General features: G+C 46.6%; 1 protein-coding gene across 14 annotated transcripts in view; it reads right to left on the bottom strand.

Annotated features, from left to right (window-relative positions):
• Positions 1-19055, bottom strand: part of LOC121857417 (phosphatase and actin regulator 2-like) — a 205382-nt gene that overhangs the window by 46536 nt on the left and 139791 nt on the right. For 8 of the 14 annotated variants that reach the window (XM_042353460.1, XM_042353457.1, XM_042353463.1 and 5 more), the window contains exon 2: positions 13759-15052. The exons of 5 other annotated variants lie outside the window; for them this stretch is intronic. In XM_042353460.1, coding sequence (XP_042209394.1) covers positions 13759-14716 — 958 coding nt within the window. In that variant the 5' untranslated portion in view covers positions 14717-15052. Of the gene's footprint in view, positions 1-13758; positions 15405-19055 lie in introns of those variants that run through there. One more of the 14 variants, XM_042353458.1, reaches the window with a different exon arrangement.

Below are 19055 nucleotides of genomic sequence, written 5' to 3'. Positions count from 1 at the left end.
AGCACCCAAGTAACTCAATAGCACTCTAATAGCATCCAAGTAGCTCCATAGCACACAGGGACCTCAATAGCACCCAATAGCACACAGGTACCTCACCACAGGAGCTTGCCTTGTTTAAACGTTAATCCGCCAAGTGTAACTACGACAGATCAATAATTTAGTGTGTATATCCGCGACACACACACACACACACACAGAGAGATTGCATGTCTGTATGTGTGTGAGAGAGAGCAAGGGAGAGAGATTAGTACGCAGAGGGAAGAAGGGGGAGAGGGAGAGAGGGAGATTATGTGCGTGGATGGAGGTGATGGTGATACGTGTGTGTGTGCGTGTGTGTGTGCGTGCGTGTGTGTGTGCGTGCGTGTGTGTGTGCGTGCGTGCGTGTGTGTATGTATGTGTGTGTGTGTGTGTGTGTGTGTGCGTGTGTGTGTGTGTGTGTGTGTGCGTGCGTGTGTGTGTGTGTGTGTGTGTGTGTGTGTGTGTGTGTGTGTGTGTGTGTGTGTGTGTGTGTGAGAGGGAGGTGACTCACATACAAATGACTGTGTCTAACCCTAAATGCCCTCGTTCCAGCTTCCCCGAACCACAGCTACCACGAACCTACGGCGCCAACTGACGCAGTCGCTGAAGGCTGTCTTGTCGTGGCGTTGATAGAGATCGTATATCGAAACTGTCATGTCTCCCTCGCTTTACGATTACATTTTTTATAATATTCTGGAGAAAATTGATTTTATTCTTGTGTATAAATGAGATACATAGCCTACATACAGTACATTCATACATAAAGAGAGAGAGAGAGAGATATTTCTCAATTTATGTTACTTGTGGGATGGAAATTGTCCTGTTTACCTCAATAGCTGACCGCCTACACACACACACACGCTTCCCTCCCTCTCTTAAATTCTTCCCTTCCTGTGTCAAGATCCCCTTCCTTCCTCCTCCTCCTCCTTCTTCCTCCTCCTCCTTCTTCTTCCTCCTCCTCCTCCCAGGAAGGCGCCACCATGCGGGCTCTGAGTCATCGCCATTCTCCGCATCTACACTAAATGGCTCCTTGTTAACTGGCCTCCTCCTCCTCCTCCTCCTCCTCCTTTCGTTCTTCCTCCACCTCTTCTTCTTCCCCTCCTCCTCCTCCTCTTCCTTCTTCTCCTCTTCTTTCCTCCTCCTCATTCCACCTACTCTTCTTCTTCTTCTTCTTTCTTCTTCTTCTTTTTCCTCCTCCTCCCCCTCCTCCTCCTCCTCCTCCTCCTCAACATACCACCTTTACCACCACAACCATTCCTTTTAATAACCACAACTACCACCATTACTACCATTACCTCCCCTCAATGAACACTATACTATCACCACAACCATCACTACTACCACTACCACCACCACCACCACGATCCCTTACCATCAAAAACTACCATCCCCTACCACAACAACCAGCACTACCAACCCTACTACCACAACTACTACCCCGTCACCACCACCACTACCACAACAACAACCACTATCAGCTTCTCTCCCTTTCTCAGTCTACAAGTATATTGATAGTTGTTCTGACTTTAGACTTGTATTACGTCATAGTTAGGAGTGATGCTCTCTCTCTCTCTCTCTCTCTCTCTCTCTCTCTCTCTCTCTCTCTCACAAACGCAACACAGCAGACAGCAACACAGCAGACAGCAACACAGCAGACAGTAACACAGCAGACAGCAACACAGCAGACAGCAACACAGCAGACAGCAACACAGCAGACAGCAACATAGCAGACAGCAACACAGCAGACAGTAACACAGCAGACAGTAACACAGCAGACAGCAACACAGCAGACAGCAACAGTTAGAGAGGAGAAGAGTTAAAGTAGATAGGCCAGTAGGTTACATCGCCCACACACCTCAAACTCTCCCATTAAAACACACTCTGGCAACTCAACGTAACGCGGGAGGGGGAGAGGGGAGTGGGGGGGGGAGGGTGGGGAGGGGGGTGGGGGGAGGGGGTGGATAGATGGTGAGGTAGATAGACTGTAAAATGGAGAAGTTGGGGGTTGGTGGATAGATAGTGGAGGTGGATAGGCGATGAGGTGGATAGTTGACTGGTTTTATATATATACGAACAGACGCCTAATTAAACCAAACTTAATTAAAGAGTAATATTTATTTACATACACTACATATAAAATAAATGAAAGTACACAAAAATAAAATAATAATCAAATAAACTCAGAAAAATTTAATAAAATACACAAATAAAACATCAAAACAAAATGATAATAAATTCACTTGGGGAAAAAATTCTCTGTAACATCGATACAAATTAAAAAAAAAGATTTAAAATTAAACTTCAAATACATGTCACAGTTTACCAAAGCCAAGTTATTTCAGAAAAAAATAAGAGTATTTTTTTTTATTGTCAGAGTTTGTGAAATGTGAATAAAATATTAAATTAATCCGTTCTTTATACTATTGTTGTCATTCCATCAAATTTTAACCTAATATATTAATGTCAAAGCTGATTCTAGAAAGTTTAATTAAGACGAGATAATCTTACAAGGTTAGTAAGGTATTTAAAGTTTGTTTAGGTATTCACGAAAGATATCGACCCATTTTTAATTTACAGGAGTTACCAAACAGCAGTCAAAACTAACTCAAACTTTCCTTAATTAACAAAGTTATTTTCCGTTTAGCCGTTTAAACCTGAAGTGTTGATAAATACAACTGTAAGTCCGTTTATTTGGAGGAAAACAAACTAGTTGTATCAGAGGACAGCTTGAAGTAAATCCAATAAAGCCACTTACTGGATGTTCAAATATTATTCTGGCAAAATATACTCAACTTCCTGTAATTAAATACATGGAGCCTTGTAGTGTATCAATTAACCTAAATTAACCTAAATAACTCTAAATAACTCACTGCCATGATACATCGTAAATAACCAAATTTATAACTCATCCCCTTGATAAATCACTCCATATAATACTCTAAATAACCCATAATATATAAATCCAGAAAAATAAGCATTAAAACACTGTATTCAGATCTTAGTTCCATCAACTCCCAACAAACACAGACACACACACAAAAAATATATATAAAAATAACCTCAGGTACCAAGACCCAGTATTCATTTAGTGTTGCAGACCAATGTTTTTGTTTCACTTTTTTTGCTTTTGTTTTTTTGTCATATAAGCAAAACAAGATTGAGCGTCCAGCCTAGGGAGATAGTTGAGTTGCCAGTCGATGTTTTTGTGAGACTAAATCCTATTACCTTGAGTTTTAAACCTTTGAATACTAATTTTTTTAAAGGTAGGATTAGGTTAGATTAGGTTTGGGTTAGGTTAGGTTAGGGTTAGGTTAGGTTAGGGTTAGGAATGGGTTGGGGAAGTTAAGTTAGGTGACGGTAAAGTGAGGTTAGGTAAAGTTACGGTAAGGTGAGGTCAGGTAAGGTGAGGTTAGGTTAAGTTACGGTAAGGTGAGGTTAGGATAAGTTAGGTTAGAGGGTGTTGGTTGGATGACGTTAGGGATAGATTAAAGACTGGATACCTGGGGCATATCCAGGAATATCAAAAGGGAGAGAGGGGGAGAGGGGGTCAGAAGTTGTGAGTGGGGGAACAGGTCGAACACAGCCAGCCCACACAGCAGGGGGTGGAGAGGGGGTGGAGGGGGGAGTGGGCACTGTAAGCACCCACATTTCTTGTTTTTTTTAATCTGACCAATATCATGGACATTTTGAGGCCATTGTGAGGCCATGTGTACCTGATATTAGGAGATATTCTGAGGTCAATAGTAATAATTGTTCCCATATAAAAACCCCTGAGTGAAATACTGCATTAAAGAGAAGTATTGGGATTTTCTGATAAAAAGAGGGAATCCAGACCCCCTCTGGGACCCCCTCTGGGACCCCCTCTCGATAGGTTAGGGGTATTTTGAGCGAGATAAGGCAACAGCAGACAAACAGCTATTTTCTCCAGACAAGCAGCAGACAAACAGCTATTTTCTCCAGACAACAGCAGACAAACAGCTATTTTCTCCAGACAACAGCAGACAAACAGCTATTTTCTCCAGACAACATCAGACAAATAGCTAGTTTCTCCAGACAAGCAGCAGACAGACAGCTATTATCTCCAGACAAGCAGCAGACAAACAGCTATTTTCCCCAGACAACAGCTAAGACATCTAGACCACAGCTCCCCGTGATCACAGTGGTGTTATCTGAGGTAACGTCACAAGGCCGCTCACTCCTACAGGGTCAGATATCACCGCTGCATGAAAGCTGTCAAGGTCAGTCTCTCTCTCTCTCTCTCTCTCTCTCTCTCTCTCTCTCTCTCTCTCTTGCTTCTTGCTACTTGTGTTGCTGTTGTTGTTGTTATTGTTGTGGTTGTTGTTATTATTATTACTGTTATTGTTGATGATGATGATATTATTATTATTATTATTATTATTATTATTATTATTATTATTATTATTATTATTGTTGTTGATATTGTCATTACTGTTGTTGTTGTTGTTGGTATTATTGTTATTATTATTATTATTATTATTATTATTATTATTATTACTGTTATCATCATCATCACTTATCGCCACCATCAACACACACACACACACACACACACACACACACACACACACACACACACACACACACTACCGTAACCTTGAAGACTCTCCACAATGCAAATGTACACACCACACTCCACAACCTTCAACACAGCAATACCACACACGCTACCTAACGCAATCAATCCTTCATATACTCAAATAATCTTACGTGTTGGACTTTATTAACCTAACCTAACCTAACCTAACCTCATAACGGGAGAGGTTTTGCCATTTTCGACTTAATTTAGGTTGTCTTTTGATGTTTGATACGTTCTTGTTTATATCATTTTATAGGTGAAATTATTTGACGTAAGAATAACTGAGAATCCATCTTTGTGTCATAGCTTGAAACAGACAATCAGATGTGTGTGTGTGTGTGTGTGTGTGTGTGTGTGTGTGTGTGTGTGTGTGTGTGTGTGTGTGTGTGTGTGTGTGAGACAAGTTTTAAGCCAAGAAAGAGTAGTGACTTCCGCTAAGGAGGATTGTCTGAAGTCATGGTAAATAACAATGGTGGGCAAGCAGTGTGTGTGTGTGTGTGGACGGCTTTTGTTTTGGTTGTAGCCAAGTAGAAAATCTCTCTGTTTCTCTCTCCCTCTGTCTCTCTTATTGTCATTCTCTTTGTTGTGATGTGGGTAGAATCTCTCTCTCTCTCTCTCCGCAATAAGCTAGTTCAGGTACACCAAATTTCCTGCATAACACACACACACTGTACTGCCGTGTGTGTGTGGGATCACGTGCCACACCACTGCACAGGGAGGGGAGGGGAGAGGGAGGGAGATGAATAGGAGGAGATGGGATGGAGGGAGGGAAGGAGGGGAGGGAAGGAGGGAGGGAAGGAGGGAAGGGGAAGGGAAGGGAAGGGAAGGGAGGGGAGGGAGGGAGGGAGGGGAGGAGGGAGGGGAGGGAGGGGAGGGGGGAGGGAGGAGGGAGGGAGGGAGGGAGGGAGGGGAGGGGGAGAGGGAGGGGAGGGGGAGGGGAGGGGAGGGGAGGGGAGGGAGGGAGGGGAGGGGGAGGGGAGGGGAGGGAGGGAGGGGAGGGGAGGGAGGGAGGGGGAGGAGGGAGGGAGGAGGGAGGGAGGGAGGGAGGGGAGGGAGGGGAGGGAGGGGAGGAGGAGGGAAGGAAGGAGGGAAGGAGGGGAAGGAGGGAAGGAGGGAGGGGAGGGAGGGAGGGGAGGAGGGGAGGGGAGGGGAGGGAAGGGGGAAGGGGAGGGGAGGGGAGGGGAGGGAGGGGGAGGGAGGGAAGGAAGGGGAAGGGAGGGAAGGGAGGGAGGGAGGGGAGGGAGGGAGGGGAAGGAGGGAGGGGGGGAGGGAGGGAAGGAGGGAAGGAGGGAGGGAGGGGAGGGAGGGAGGGAGGGGAGGGAGGGAGGGAAGGGAGGGAAGGGAGGGAGGGAGGGAGGGAGGGGAGGGGGAGGGAGGGGAGGGAGGGAGGGAGGGAGGGGGAGGGAAGGGAAGGGAAGGAAGGAAGGGGGGAGGGGAGGGAGGAGGGGAGGGAAGGAGGGGAGGAGGGGAGGGAGGGAGGGAGGGAGGGAGGAGGGAGGGGAGGGGGAGGGGAGGGGGAGGGGGGAGGGGAGGGGAGGGAGGGAGGGAAGGAAGGGAGGGAGGGAGGGAGGAGGGAGGAAGGGGGGAAGGAGGGAAGGGGGAAGGGAGGAGGAGGGAGGGGGAGGGAGGGAGGGAGGGAGGGAAGGGAAGGGAAGGAGGGAAGGAGGGAGGGAGGAGGTTCACATGACAAGGCAAGCATTATGGTTAACAACACTGTAACTCCTCCTCTGGTCACACACACACACACACACACACACACACACACACACACACACACACACACACACACACACACCTAGTTGCTTTATGACGAGGTACAGGTACAAGTCCCAGGTACCTAACCTAACCACCAATGAGAATCTGTTTAGGGGGGTGAGGGGGGAGGATTAGACTGCCTAGGGCTGTTAAGTTACTGTTCATTAAGTCTTATATTTATGTATGTAATTAGACGATTTTTATCCTTATTGACTGCAAGTGTGATGGGTGGTCTCTCTCTCTCTCTCTCTCCACCATATGTGTTCAGGCATTCCTACCTCTCATTTACTTCCCTTCCCCCTCCCTCCCCCCTTCTCCTCACCCCCTTCCCTCCCTAGCGTGTGGGGAACAGCTGAGCAAGACCCTGCAACACCCACACACATACGTACACACATGTCATCATACATACATACATACATACATACATACATACATACAGAAATAAGATCTGCCATAAATTGATGATACGATAATATTAGTGATGGTGGTGGTGGTGGTGGTGGTGGTGGTGATGGTGGTGGTGGTGGTGGGTGGTGGTGGTGGTGGTGGTGGTGGTGATGGTGGTGGTGGTGGCGGTGGTGGCGGTAATAGTGTTGTTGTTGTTGTTACTGAAGTCCGAGATGAGATATTTAGGGAGATGGAGGAAAGTGGAGGAGAAGGAGTGGGAGAAGGAGTGGAGGAGAAGGAGTGGAGGAGAAGGAGTGGAGAGGCAGGAAGACAAACATTCCTTCACAGTACAAACAGGTTCTCGAGTCCTCTCAACTTCCGGCGGTCATTACCATGCCAACCGTTCCCTCCACCTACACCCTGCCCTCCACCCTGCCCTTCACCCACACCCCACCCACACCCTGCCCTCCACCCTGCCGTCCACCCACACCCTGCCTCCACCCTGCCGTCCACCCACACCTGCCCTCCACCCTGCTGCCACTCCACACCCTGCCCTCCACCCTGCCAGTCCACCTACACCCTGCCTCCACCCACACCCTGCCCTCCACTGCTCCCACACCTGCCTCCACCTACCTCCTGCCCTCCACCCACACCCTGCCCTCCACCCACACCCTGCCCTCCACCTCCACCCTGCCCTCCACCCTCTCTCAATTTCCCCCCAGTAATTTCATCATAAAATATTCCTGTCATAACACATAGACAAATTTATTTAAGATTTTTTTTTTAGTAAACTAATTTTTTTCCAACGCGATTTATTTCCAATGACGTCATAGCCATTAAAAAAAAACATTACTGCAATACCAACACTTAAAAGTTTTTTCATAGAAGTTTTATCACAATGTTAATTTTTATTTTTTTTTAGCGACAATTTTTCAATGTTGATTTATTTTATTTTATATTTATTGGGTTTTTTTCTTGTTTTATTTCTTATCCACTTTTGGCTGACAATGTTTTCCAATGACGTCACCAGTCCATATTTCTTACATCCGTGACCTAAAGGAGAATAGCCAGTTTATTTTTAGATGTCCCTGATGGTGATAATTTATTCTATTGTTTATATCAGTATAAGTATATGTATTCTTTATTTTTCTATTTAAATATTCAGTGTATTTTATTTTAAAAGATTCACAGATACGATTTTTTTTTTCATTATCGTAATTTTTTTCCGTTACTTGCGAATGTTATACCAATGACGTCATCAGCACTGGACGATAAACCACGTATACACAAACACTAAAAAAAAAACACGATATCCATAATAAAATAAAAAAACACGATATCCATAATAAAAAAAAAATCACACAATATCACTTCAACTAAACACAAAAAATAAAAAAAAATAAATAAACAAAAATCACAAATATTTTCCACCAATCACCCGTTAGAATTCCTTCGATGACGTCACCCATCGTCATCATAATTTTCAACCAATCATATGACTTTATATCATCAACCACAATTACGTCACCCATCGTCATCATAATTTTCAACCAATCATATGACTTTATATCATCAACCACACTTGTTATTGGTTGATGGTCGAGTGATAGAGCTTCCTTTAACAACGGGGACAAGATGGCGTGTGTCTGGGGGCGTTAACAGAGCTCACACGTCCACTCACTCTCACCATTAGTGTACGACTGAGCGTGTGAGCGTTCCGCGGGGCGTGTGTGTGTGTGTGTGTGTGTCCATGTGTGTCTGTGTTTATGAAGGCTAGTTTGTGTGTATGTGTGTATGTGTGTGTGTGTCCACGTATATATAAGGAATGAGAGAGAGAGAGAGAGAGAGGAGAGAGAGAGAGAGAGAGAGAGAGAGAGAGAGGCTTAGCTGTGAGGGGTGAGGGAAGGAGTGGAGGTGGACAGGTAGGAGGGGGGGGCTGAACGGTGAGTCACAGGTACACACAGACATACAGACACACACGTACACACAGCTGTTGTGGGTGGGAGGTAATCACTGTGTGGAAGATGTCATTACTCTCTCGTCTGTGTGTGTTAATAATAATAATAATAATAATAATAATTGACGGTTTATTGAAAAAGTTCTGCAGCCCGAAGGCTGAAAATATACATTGGACATAAATGACTTATTACATACATTGGTGGTTTAACAAAAGCCTTCATTAGAGAAAGGTAAAGGAACATACAGTGAACATACAGATTAATGTAGGTGTTGAACAGCAAACACGTGGTGTAGCAATCCTCCCAGATGGTGTTAGGAGAACTCACGGTGTAGTAACTCCCTCACAGATGGTGTTAGGAGGAACTCACGTGGTGTAGTCATTCCCTCACAGATATTGTGATGAGGGGCCTCGTGGTGTAAGTAACTCCCTCTGAATGGTGTTGAGGGCCTCACATGGTGCAGTAATTCCCTCACAGATGTGGTGTGATGAGGGGAGCCTCACGTGGAGTAGTTCCCTCACAGATGGTGTTATAAGGGGGCCTCACGTGGTGTAGTTCTCTACAGATGGTGTAAGGGGGCCTCGTGTGTAGTAGTTCCTCTGAATGGTGTTATGAGGGGCCTCACGTGAACAATGAATTCCCTCACAGATGGTGTTAGGAGGGACCTCACGTGATGTAGTGGTTCCCTCAGATGGTGTTATGAGAGACCTGACGTGGTGTAGTAATTCCCTCGCAGATGGTGTTATGAGGGACCACGTGGTGTAGTAATTACCTCACAGATGGTGTTATGAGGGACCTGACGTGGTGTAGTAATTCCCTCACAGATGGTGTTATGAGGGGGCCTCACGTGGTGTAGTAATTCCTTCACAGATGGTGTTATGAGGGTCCTCACGTGGTGTAGTAATTCCCTCACAGATGGTGTTATTAGGGACCTGACGTGGTGTGGTAATTCCCTCACAGATGGTGTTATGAGGGACCTCACGTGGTGTAATTACCTCACAGATGGTGTTATGAGGGGTCTCACGTGGTGTAGTAATTCCTTCACAGATGGTGTTATGAGGGTCCTCACGTGGTGTAGTAATTCCCTCACAGATGGTGTGATGAGGGGCCTCCGTGATGTAGTTCCCTCACAGATGGTGTTATAGGGGGCCTCGTGGTGTGATTCCCTCACAGATGGTGTTATATGAGGGGGCCTCACGTGGTGTAGTAGTTCCCTCAGATGTTGTTATGAGGGACCTGGCGTGGTGTAGTAATTCCCTCGCTGATGGTGTTATGAGGGCCCTCACGTGGTGTAGTAATTCCCTCACAGATGGTGTTATGAGGGGCATCACGTGGTGTAGTAATTCCCTCACAGATGGTGTTATGAGGGGCCTGACGTGGTGTAGTAATTTCCTCACAGATGGTGTGATGAGGGACTTGACGTGGTGTAGTAATTCCCTCACATATGGTGTTATGAGGGACATGTGGTGTAGTAATTCCCTCACAGATGGTGTTATATGAGTGAGGTTTGGTCTTAGGCCTTCTTATCGTAGACGGATTAACACATCACTGGTTGTTGTTGGGTCTCACTGGCCGTTATCACTGGGTACCTGGGACCTCACTGTGTGAAGGTTAACTTGGGTACGACTGTTACTGTTGAGTTGTTCTCACTGACTTAAGCACTGTTCACCACTGTTCACCTCTGTTTAACACTGGTTCCATTCCTTTCCTAAATGAAATTGTAACTTCTGGCGAGAACTTGTTGATATTCCGGTGGGGAGGAGGGTTCAGGGGAGGGAGTTGGTATGGGCCAACATAACAGTTGACCTGGCTGCTCCGAAAGGAGCGCCAGGTACGTCTTGACCCTTCGGTGGTCAAGGATGTAGTGTGTGTGTGTGTGTGTGTGTGTGTGTCAGCAAATCAAGTACACTTTACCTTTAAATATTAACTAGAATCAATAAATAATTCACTAATCTACAAATAGCCCGTTTTCTGTACGTCCTGATTCCCGTTTTGTGTGTGTTCTGATTCCCGCTTTCTGTGTGTTCTGATTCCCGTTTTCTAAGTGTCATGATTCCTATTTTCTGTGTGTTCTCAGTCCCGTTTTCTGTGGAGCCTCTAAACAAGTATTATCCTGACTCCCGTTTTCTATGGTAAGAGTGACTCCCGTTTTCTATGGTAAGAGCGACTCCCGTTTTCTATGGTAAGAGTGACTCCCGTTTTCTATGGTAAGAGTGACTCCCGTTTTCTATGGTAAGAGCGACTCCCGTTTTCTATGGTAAGAGCGACTCCCGTTTTTTTTAGGTTAATATAAATATTTTACGACAGCGGCCCCAAAAGTTTCGCCACAATTGAAGAGAAAAACTCGACTCGTTGTTGGCATTTATAAGAAAAGTTGTATGTAACCCTGAAGTGTGTGGTCGGAGCCTAGGAGCCACCCAGCGTGTCCTAGGAGCCGCCCAGCATGTCCTAGGAGCCACCCAGCATGTCCTAGGAGCCACCCAGCGTGTCCTAGGAGCCACCCAGTATGTCCTAGGAGCCACCCAGCATGTCCTAGGAGCCAAATAGTATGTCCTAGGAGCCAAACATTATGTCCTAGGAGCAGCCCTGTATATCCTAAAGACCTGGCATGTCGAGCCGCCCTGTATATCACGGAGCCAAATAGTATGTCCTAGAGCCACCCAGCATGTCCTAGGAGCCGCAGCATGTCCTAAAGGAGCAGCAGTGTCCTGGGCCACCCAGCATGTCCTAAAGGCCGCCCTGTATATCCTAGGAGCTGCAGCACATGTCACAAAGGCCTTTCTTATATCCTAGGAGCTACCAAGCATGTCCTAGGAGCCGCCTGTATATCCTAGGGCCACCCAGCATGTCCTAGGAGCCATCCAGCGTGTCTAGGGCATCGATATGTCCTCACCCTCCTCCACCCCTCACCCCAACCCTAACTGCAAAATCCTCCAAGGATAAGGTGTGTGTGTGCGTGTGTGTGTGTGTGTGTGCAGGATGTCGTTGTGTGTGTATCAGGCACACACACACACACACACACACACACACACACACACACACACACACACACACACACACACACACACACACACTGATCTCAGTACACAAAAAAAAACTTTCAATTAAATCACCTGAAGATTAACCACCCTAACCTAACCTACCAAATAACATTAGGGTGTTTATTCATATTGCCAAGCTGGGGATCTAAGCTTCAGGTGGTCTCAAGCTTCCACTACAGGTACATCATTTAAGCTTCAATTAACACGTAAAAAAATCAATTAACACGTAATTATGTAATCTACTTACGGGTTATATTAGCAATTATACATACAGGTAATACCAAGATAACATTAATACTGTAGAATAACTTATATTATATACACAAATAATACCAGAATAACATTAATAAATACTGCAAAATAAATTAAATCTGAGTAAATCTACGTTGCTTTTGTTTTAACATTTATCTTCATCTCTCACGTTTGGGTTGTTAAAAATGACGGGAAAGCGAGAGACATATTTTTAACATAATAACTGGAAAATATTACTTAGGTGGATATTTTCAACTGGTAATATCCCAGACTCCAATATGGCGGATCGGAAGTTTGATGACGTCACGTGTAACCAGTTCCTTCACAGAGGATCCAATAGCATTTATATCTCTCTCTCAACGTCTATGTATTCAGCGTCAGATTCAATTACCCTCCAGTAAATAGAATCCCTAAATAAATATCTCACTCGTATGGGCAAGGAAAAGATTCCAATAATATAGCAGCTTTCGGTGTCTCAATAATACTTATAAAAATCCTATTGAAACATAATATTGAGATCGGATCCTATTACCGTCCACGAAATACTCTCCATTGACACATCATACGGTAGGATCCCTTTCATTAATAAATAAATAAATAAATAAATAAATAAATAAATAAAAAAGACGTCAAATTCTACCCTGCCAAATCGAAATGAAAAATAAAACCTTATTTATTCCACACTTCCCAGATTTTATTGAATCTATTCCAACTTTTCATAGCCGCTGTATAAGAACTTCTCACTGGTATGGGCAGAGTGAAAGTTCCAATATTATGGTACCTTTCTTCAGTACTGTACTTCTAAAAACTTCAAAAAAATTAGTTAGTCATATGTATAAATGAAGAAGTACAAAATAATAACGAATGGAAGGGGACTTATATGAAAAGATAAGCTGAGTACACATACATACAGACAGACAGGGAGACATAACACGATAAACGGCCCTAAAATAACTTCACAGACGCCCGGTAGCTTCAGTTAAACGTGAAGATAAACACATATGCTTAGGAACCCCGTTTTTTTTTGTCGTCATAGAAAACGACTAGACTCTCATCAAAGGGAGGACTCCTCTAAACAATGCGGGCTTTGATGCACTCCTCTTAATAACGTAACCCGTAATTCCATCTATGTCAACATCATACTCCAATTTGAAGTTATGTTTTATGATAATATATAGAATTCTCTTTAGGGTAACACTGAGATAAGGTTTGATGAATTGGTTTAATACGACATCCTTGATCAAATAGCTATCTCGGTTGATCAGAATACTACAATTTGGTTGATCAATAAAGCTGCAGCTACAAGGACACTACTGGTGTGAGTGTTAAAGGCGCCACAGTGTTGGAGGTTAGTGTGTAAAAATACTGGCAGCGAAGTCACACAGCTCAAGTGGATCTGTGGCTCCACTTACTGGCATTAGTGGACGTCTGCAAGATAAAGGTGTGACACAGTGACCACACCACACCACACCACACCACACCACACCACACCACACCACTCGTTAACTAACTCAACACACTAGTTAATATTAGTACTGTGCTAACAGGTATAAATAAGGCATCTCATGGTTATAAACACAAGCAGGAAATGTTAGTGTATGGCTCACACGGCACTAGCTAGCAGTCCTAGGAGTCAGTGGGAGAGTTCTCGTCACCAGCAGGCAGTGACAGCGTGAGTGTGTAAATAACAGAGGGTGATGAGACAACTGGCAGGGTCACTCTAGAGGGGGGGAGGGGGTCACTCAGGTACCTGGGGAAGCACTCGGCACTAAGCTCTGTGTGGGAGAGTCATCGATGAGGCCGATTTCGTCCCAGACATCCTTCAGCTCGGCCGTCACCTCCGCCCACAGTGCGTCACCTATGCTCATTTCCCCACTCCGTCTGTACGGTGCCAGTGGTACAGCCTGTGTGCTTGTTCTTGGGGGTTCCAGTGCCTCAAGGTCTGGCACCAGCAGGGGGGTGAGAGAGTCAGGCCACGGCACTATGGGAGTCTGGGATGATTGTAGCTGTGACGCCCAGGACATAAGTATGTTGTAGTCAGGCACTGTGGGGGACTGTAGTGCCTCCAGGTCCTCGTCAACTGGCTCCTTGGGTGGATGACAACTATCACCATCACTGTCAGGTATAACAAGTTTGGCACTTAGGTCCCTGGTTGGCACCCATGTTAAGGAGAGTCTTCCATTCTTGAGCTCTGGTGCCACTGATTCCTTGTCACTAACACTACCATCACCTGGGCACTGACTGTCACCATTACCACCAGACTGATGCAGTTGACCCTCACACGACGCGTCAAAATATTCATCGTCTTTATCTAAGTTATGGTAGAAGTCCTCGTCTGTTGCAGGGTCTTGTACTTGTTCCTCAGGTGGGGAGACCTTCAGGGTGGGGAGGGGGAGGTAGGAGGGTTCCTCACCGTCTTGTACATACGGTGGGTGAGTACTGAGGGGCGGGCAGTCGTAGAGGAAGGTGGCCGTGGGGTGGTTATTGCGACCATAGTGGGTACTGGTGGTCGAGTACAAGTCGGACAAGTCGGCGTCGCCCGGGGAGGAGAGTCGTCGGCGGTATATACCCGGTGTGCCCAGCAGGTGAGAACACATGTCAGACTCTGCTGGTCGACCGCCCCACAGCGCCACACTCACACGCTTCTTGTCCCGACGCTTGGCCCACGGCCCCAGCGTCCACGACTTGACCGCCTCCAGCAGAGACATGTTTGTGGTGGGTGGCACCGCTAACTAAAACATGAGGAACCCTCCTTACACGGTGCTGCCCATGGCCAGGTGACGTCACGGGGGTCACCAGCCATGAGCAGCGGCTGACGTCACTATGAGGGCTGGTGGCTGGAGCACCGGCAGCCAAGTGTACTCTACCGCACCACCAACACTCTCAGCATCCATCATCACCACTAACACAACACAGAGCGTTCTTCATGGCCACAACATTGTCCACTCAACCACTACATTATTTTCCCCCGACGAGAAAATCTGACAGTCAATATTTGGGTTTCTGTGGCACCTTCTAATTCACTTCTGTATAAACTGAAATAACTGAAATATAAATCAACATCATGTAAATAACAACAACACATACAAGGGGACGACACACACGAGGGAAGAGTGAGGTAGAGGCGACACTCACCCCTCCTCCCTCACCCCGAGACGATCACCTTCACACACAACCTCTTTCAACTTCCTCATTCACTCACAGTTACGACTCACACTCATGTCAACACACCTCTATACCCCGAACACATCAATAACTCTATTTACGTACAGTCTAACAGTCAATCACCTCCGTTCCTGTTAATACTAAGTGTTTGGGTAGACTGTATACCATGGTAACGAACGGAAACGGCACAACAGAGTATTTTAATAGCCAACAGAGCAAACAGTCTATAACGTAAACGGTAACTTTGTTGTATGTTGTTGTCTCTAGAACAGGGTCACACAAGGTCACTAACTCCCCCTCCTACACCCCCCCCCGTCCCAGATCTTGACTACAACAACATCCACTCAGGAGCTCTATCGAAATTGGATCTTAATACTGAGGAGTTACTGTGATTTAAAAAAAAAGAATTAGTCACACACACACACACACACACACACACACACACACACACACACACACACACACACACACACACACACACACACACACACACACACACACACACACCTCATAATGGGTTCTATACAGCGGGTGCGTTTTCTCTAAGTGATAATGGACCCATAGTTCAACAAACACCACACGCTGTCCGCTACCACCATCACCACTTGTCTGGGAAAATCCATACTGCGACGCTGCCGGTGTGTGTGTGAGTGTGTGTGTGAGTGTGTGTGTGTGTGTGTGTTTGGCTGCTGTGGGCCATCTTTAACCCACATTTTGGTTTTCTGACTGACCCATGGTTTCTTTGGCCCTCCCTTTGACCCCTTCTTACCTTTAACCCTTGACCTCATTTGACCCCTAATTTACTTTTACCTTCTCCCCTCACTGCACACCTTCTCCCTCACCACCAACATACCTCCCCCTCATCACCACCACTCCCACCCTCCCCACACCCACCCTCACCACCACACACCTCCCACCCACCACCACCTCACACACCCACACACCTCACACCTCCCTCCACACCACGCCTCCCTCACCACCCACTCACCTCCCTCACCACCCACTCACCTCCCTCACTACCCACACACCTCCCTCACCACCCACACACCTCCCTCACCACCCACTCACCTCCCTCACTACCCACACACCTCCCTCACCACCCTCTTGGAGACAATTACATTCAGGAACCTCTCCAATACGCCACCCCCTCACCAGGTCCCCGGGTGAGGGTAGGGAGGGTGGGTGGAGGCGAGGGAGGGTGAGTACAGAGTGTGGGTGGGCGAGGGAGGGTGTGGGTGGGCGAGGGAGGGTGTGGGTGGGTGTGGGTGGGCGAGGGAAACTTTAAAGTAAATAGGTAAGGACACAGTCGGCGAACCAGACCAGACACACGCCCCACCACGCCCTCCCTCCCCCACCACGCCCTCACGCCCTCCTTCACCAGGTTAGGTTAGGTTAGAGGCCCACAATGAGCCACAATCTTTCTTCCTCTTTCTCCTCTTCTTCTTCCCCTTCTTCTTCCCCTTCTTCTTCTCTTCTTCTTCCCCTTCTTCTTCCCCTTCTTCTTCCCCTTCTTCTTCCTCTTCTCGTCCTCTTCCTCACTCTGCCACTACAGGTGGACACAATGGGCATGTTGAAGCAGAATGGGAAGGAGGAGGGGGAGGGGGAAGAGGATAAGAGGAGGAGGATGAAGAGGAGGAGGAGGATAAGAGCAGGAGGATGAAGAGGAGGAGGAGGATGAAGAAGAGGAGAAGGAGGAGGAGATCTTGAGGCTCTGTGCTACTCTCTGTGTGTTCCCTGAGACACATTATACTAGTCCTCCTCTGAGTGTGGCCCCTCACTCACGCCCTCAAGTGCCACTTCCTTTTTTTAGTCTGTCGTCCCGTGAGTGTGGCACCCTTGTCTACTGGCCCTCACTTGTTTGTTTTGATAGTGGTGGTAGTGCCAGGCGTCTGTATATTGGTGACACATCTCTACTAGTGCCATGTGTATGATAGTGACACATCTCTACTAGTGCCATGTGTATGATGGTGCCACATCTCTAGTGCCATGTGTATGATAGTGCCACATCTCTACTAGTGCCATGTGTATGATAGTGCCACATCTCTAGTGCCATGTGTATGATTGTGCCACATCTCTAGTGCCATGTGTATAAGTGCCACATCTCTAGTGCCATGTATATGATAGTGCCACATCTCAGTGCCATGTGTATGATAGTGCCACATCTCTACTAGTGCCATGTGTATGATAGTGCCACATCTCTAGTGCCATGTGTATGATAGTGCCACATCTCTGTGCCATGTGTATGATAGTGCCACATCTCTAGTGCCATGTGTATGATAGTGCACATCTCTAGTGCCATGTGTATGATAGTGCCACATCTCTAGTGCCTTCTGTATGATAGTGCCATCTCTAGTGCCTTCTGTATGATAGTGCCACACCTCTACTAGTGCCATGTGTATGATAGTGCCACATCTCTACTAGTGCCATGTATGATAGTGCCACATCTCTAGTGCCATGTGTATGATAGTGCCACATCTCTACTAGTGCTATGTATGATAGTGCCACATCTCTACTAGTGCCATGTGTATGATAGTGCCACATCTCTGTGCCATGTGTATGATAGTGCCACATCTCTAGTGCCATGTGTATGATAGTGCCACATCTCTAGTGCCATGTGTATGATAGTGCCACTCTCTACTAGTGCCATGTGTATGATAGTGCCACATCTCTAGTGCCATGTGTATGACAGTGCCACATCTCTAGTGCCATGTGTATGAGCCACATCTCAGTGCCTTCTGTATGATAGTGCCACATCTCTAGTGCCTTCTGTATGATAGTGCCACACCTCTACTAGTGCCATGTGTATGATAGTGCCATTCTACTAGTGCCATGTGTATGATAGTGCCACATCTCTAGTGCCAGGTATGATAGTGCCACATCTCTACTAGTGCCATGTATGTGAGGTCACATCTCTACTAGTGCTGTGTATGATAGTGCCACATCTCTAGTGCCATGTGTATGATAGTGCCACATCTCTAGTGCCATGTGTATGATAGTGCCACACCTCTAGTGCCATGTGTATGATAGTGCCACATTCTAGTGCCATGTGTATGATAGTGCCACACACCTCTACTAGTGCCATGTGTATGATAGTGCCACATCTCTAGTGCCTTCTGTATGTGAGAAGCACACCTCTAGTGCCATGTGTATGATAGTGCCACATCTCTACTAGTGCCATGTATGATAGTGCCACACCTCTACTAGTGCCACAAAATCTGGTGGCACCCGACAACACCGAGAGCCAGGCCATGTCTACAACTTGTGTCTTAGGCCCTCCTACCAACACGCCTAGGTGCCGAAACAGTGCCAACAGGAGCCATCAATACCTAAACCTAGACCCGATTTTTTTTTAGCTAAACCCACGTTAGGTTAGGTTAGGGTTAGGGTTAGTTAGTTAGGTTAGGTTAGGGGTTAGGTAGGGTTGGGTTGGTTAGGGTAGGGTAGGGTAGGGTAGGGTAGGTTAGGGGTTAGGTTAGGTTAAGGGTAGGTAGGGTTAGGGGTTAGAAGTTAGAAGCTTAGGGGTTAGGGTTAGGTTAGGTTAGGTAGGCAGGGTAGGTAGGGGTGGTAGGTTAGGTTAGGGTTAGGGTAGGGTTGGTTAGGGTAGGGAGGGGTAGGGTAGGGTAGGTTAGGGAGGGTAGGGCAGGTTAGGTTAGGTTAGGTTATGTAGGGTAGGGTAGGTTAGGTAGGTTAGGTGAAGGTTAGGTTAGGTTAGGCTAGGTTAGGTTAGGTAGGTTAGGTAGAGAGGTTTCCGGCATTAGACAGAGGATAGGTTTGGTTAGGGTTAGGTTAGGTGTCCGGCACTAGAGAATCACTGTCTTCCACACAAAGGCGACAGTGACGGCTCCACCACTGTAACCTACCGCACTGGTGGCGTCGCGGCGG

Source organism: Homarus americanus, unplaced genomic scaffold (genome assembly GCF_018991925.1).
Source record: "Homarus americanus isolate GMGI-L3 unplaced genomic scaffold, GMGI_Hamer_2.0 scaffold6875, whole genome shotgun sequence".
Classification (NCBI taxonomy): domain Eukaryota; kingdom Metazoa; phylum Arthropoda; class Malacostraca; order Decapoda; family Nephropidae; genus Homarus; species Homarus americanus.
The sequence above is the reverse complement of the archived record's forward strand: the minus strand, read 5'-3'. Positions and strand labels throughout refer to the sequence as shown.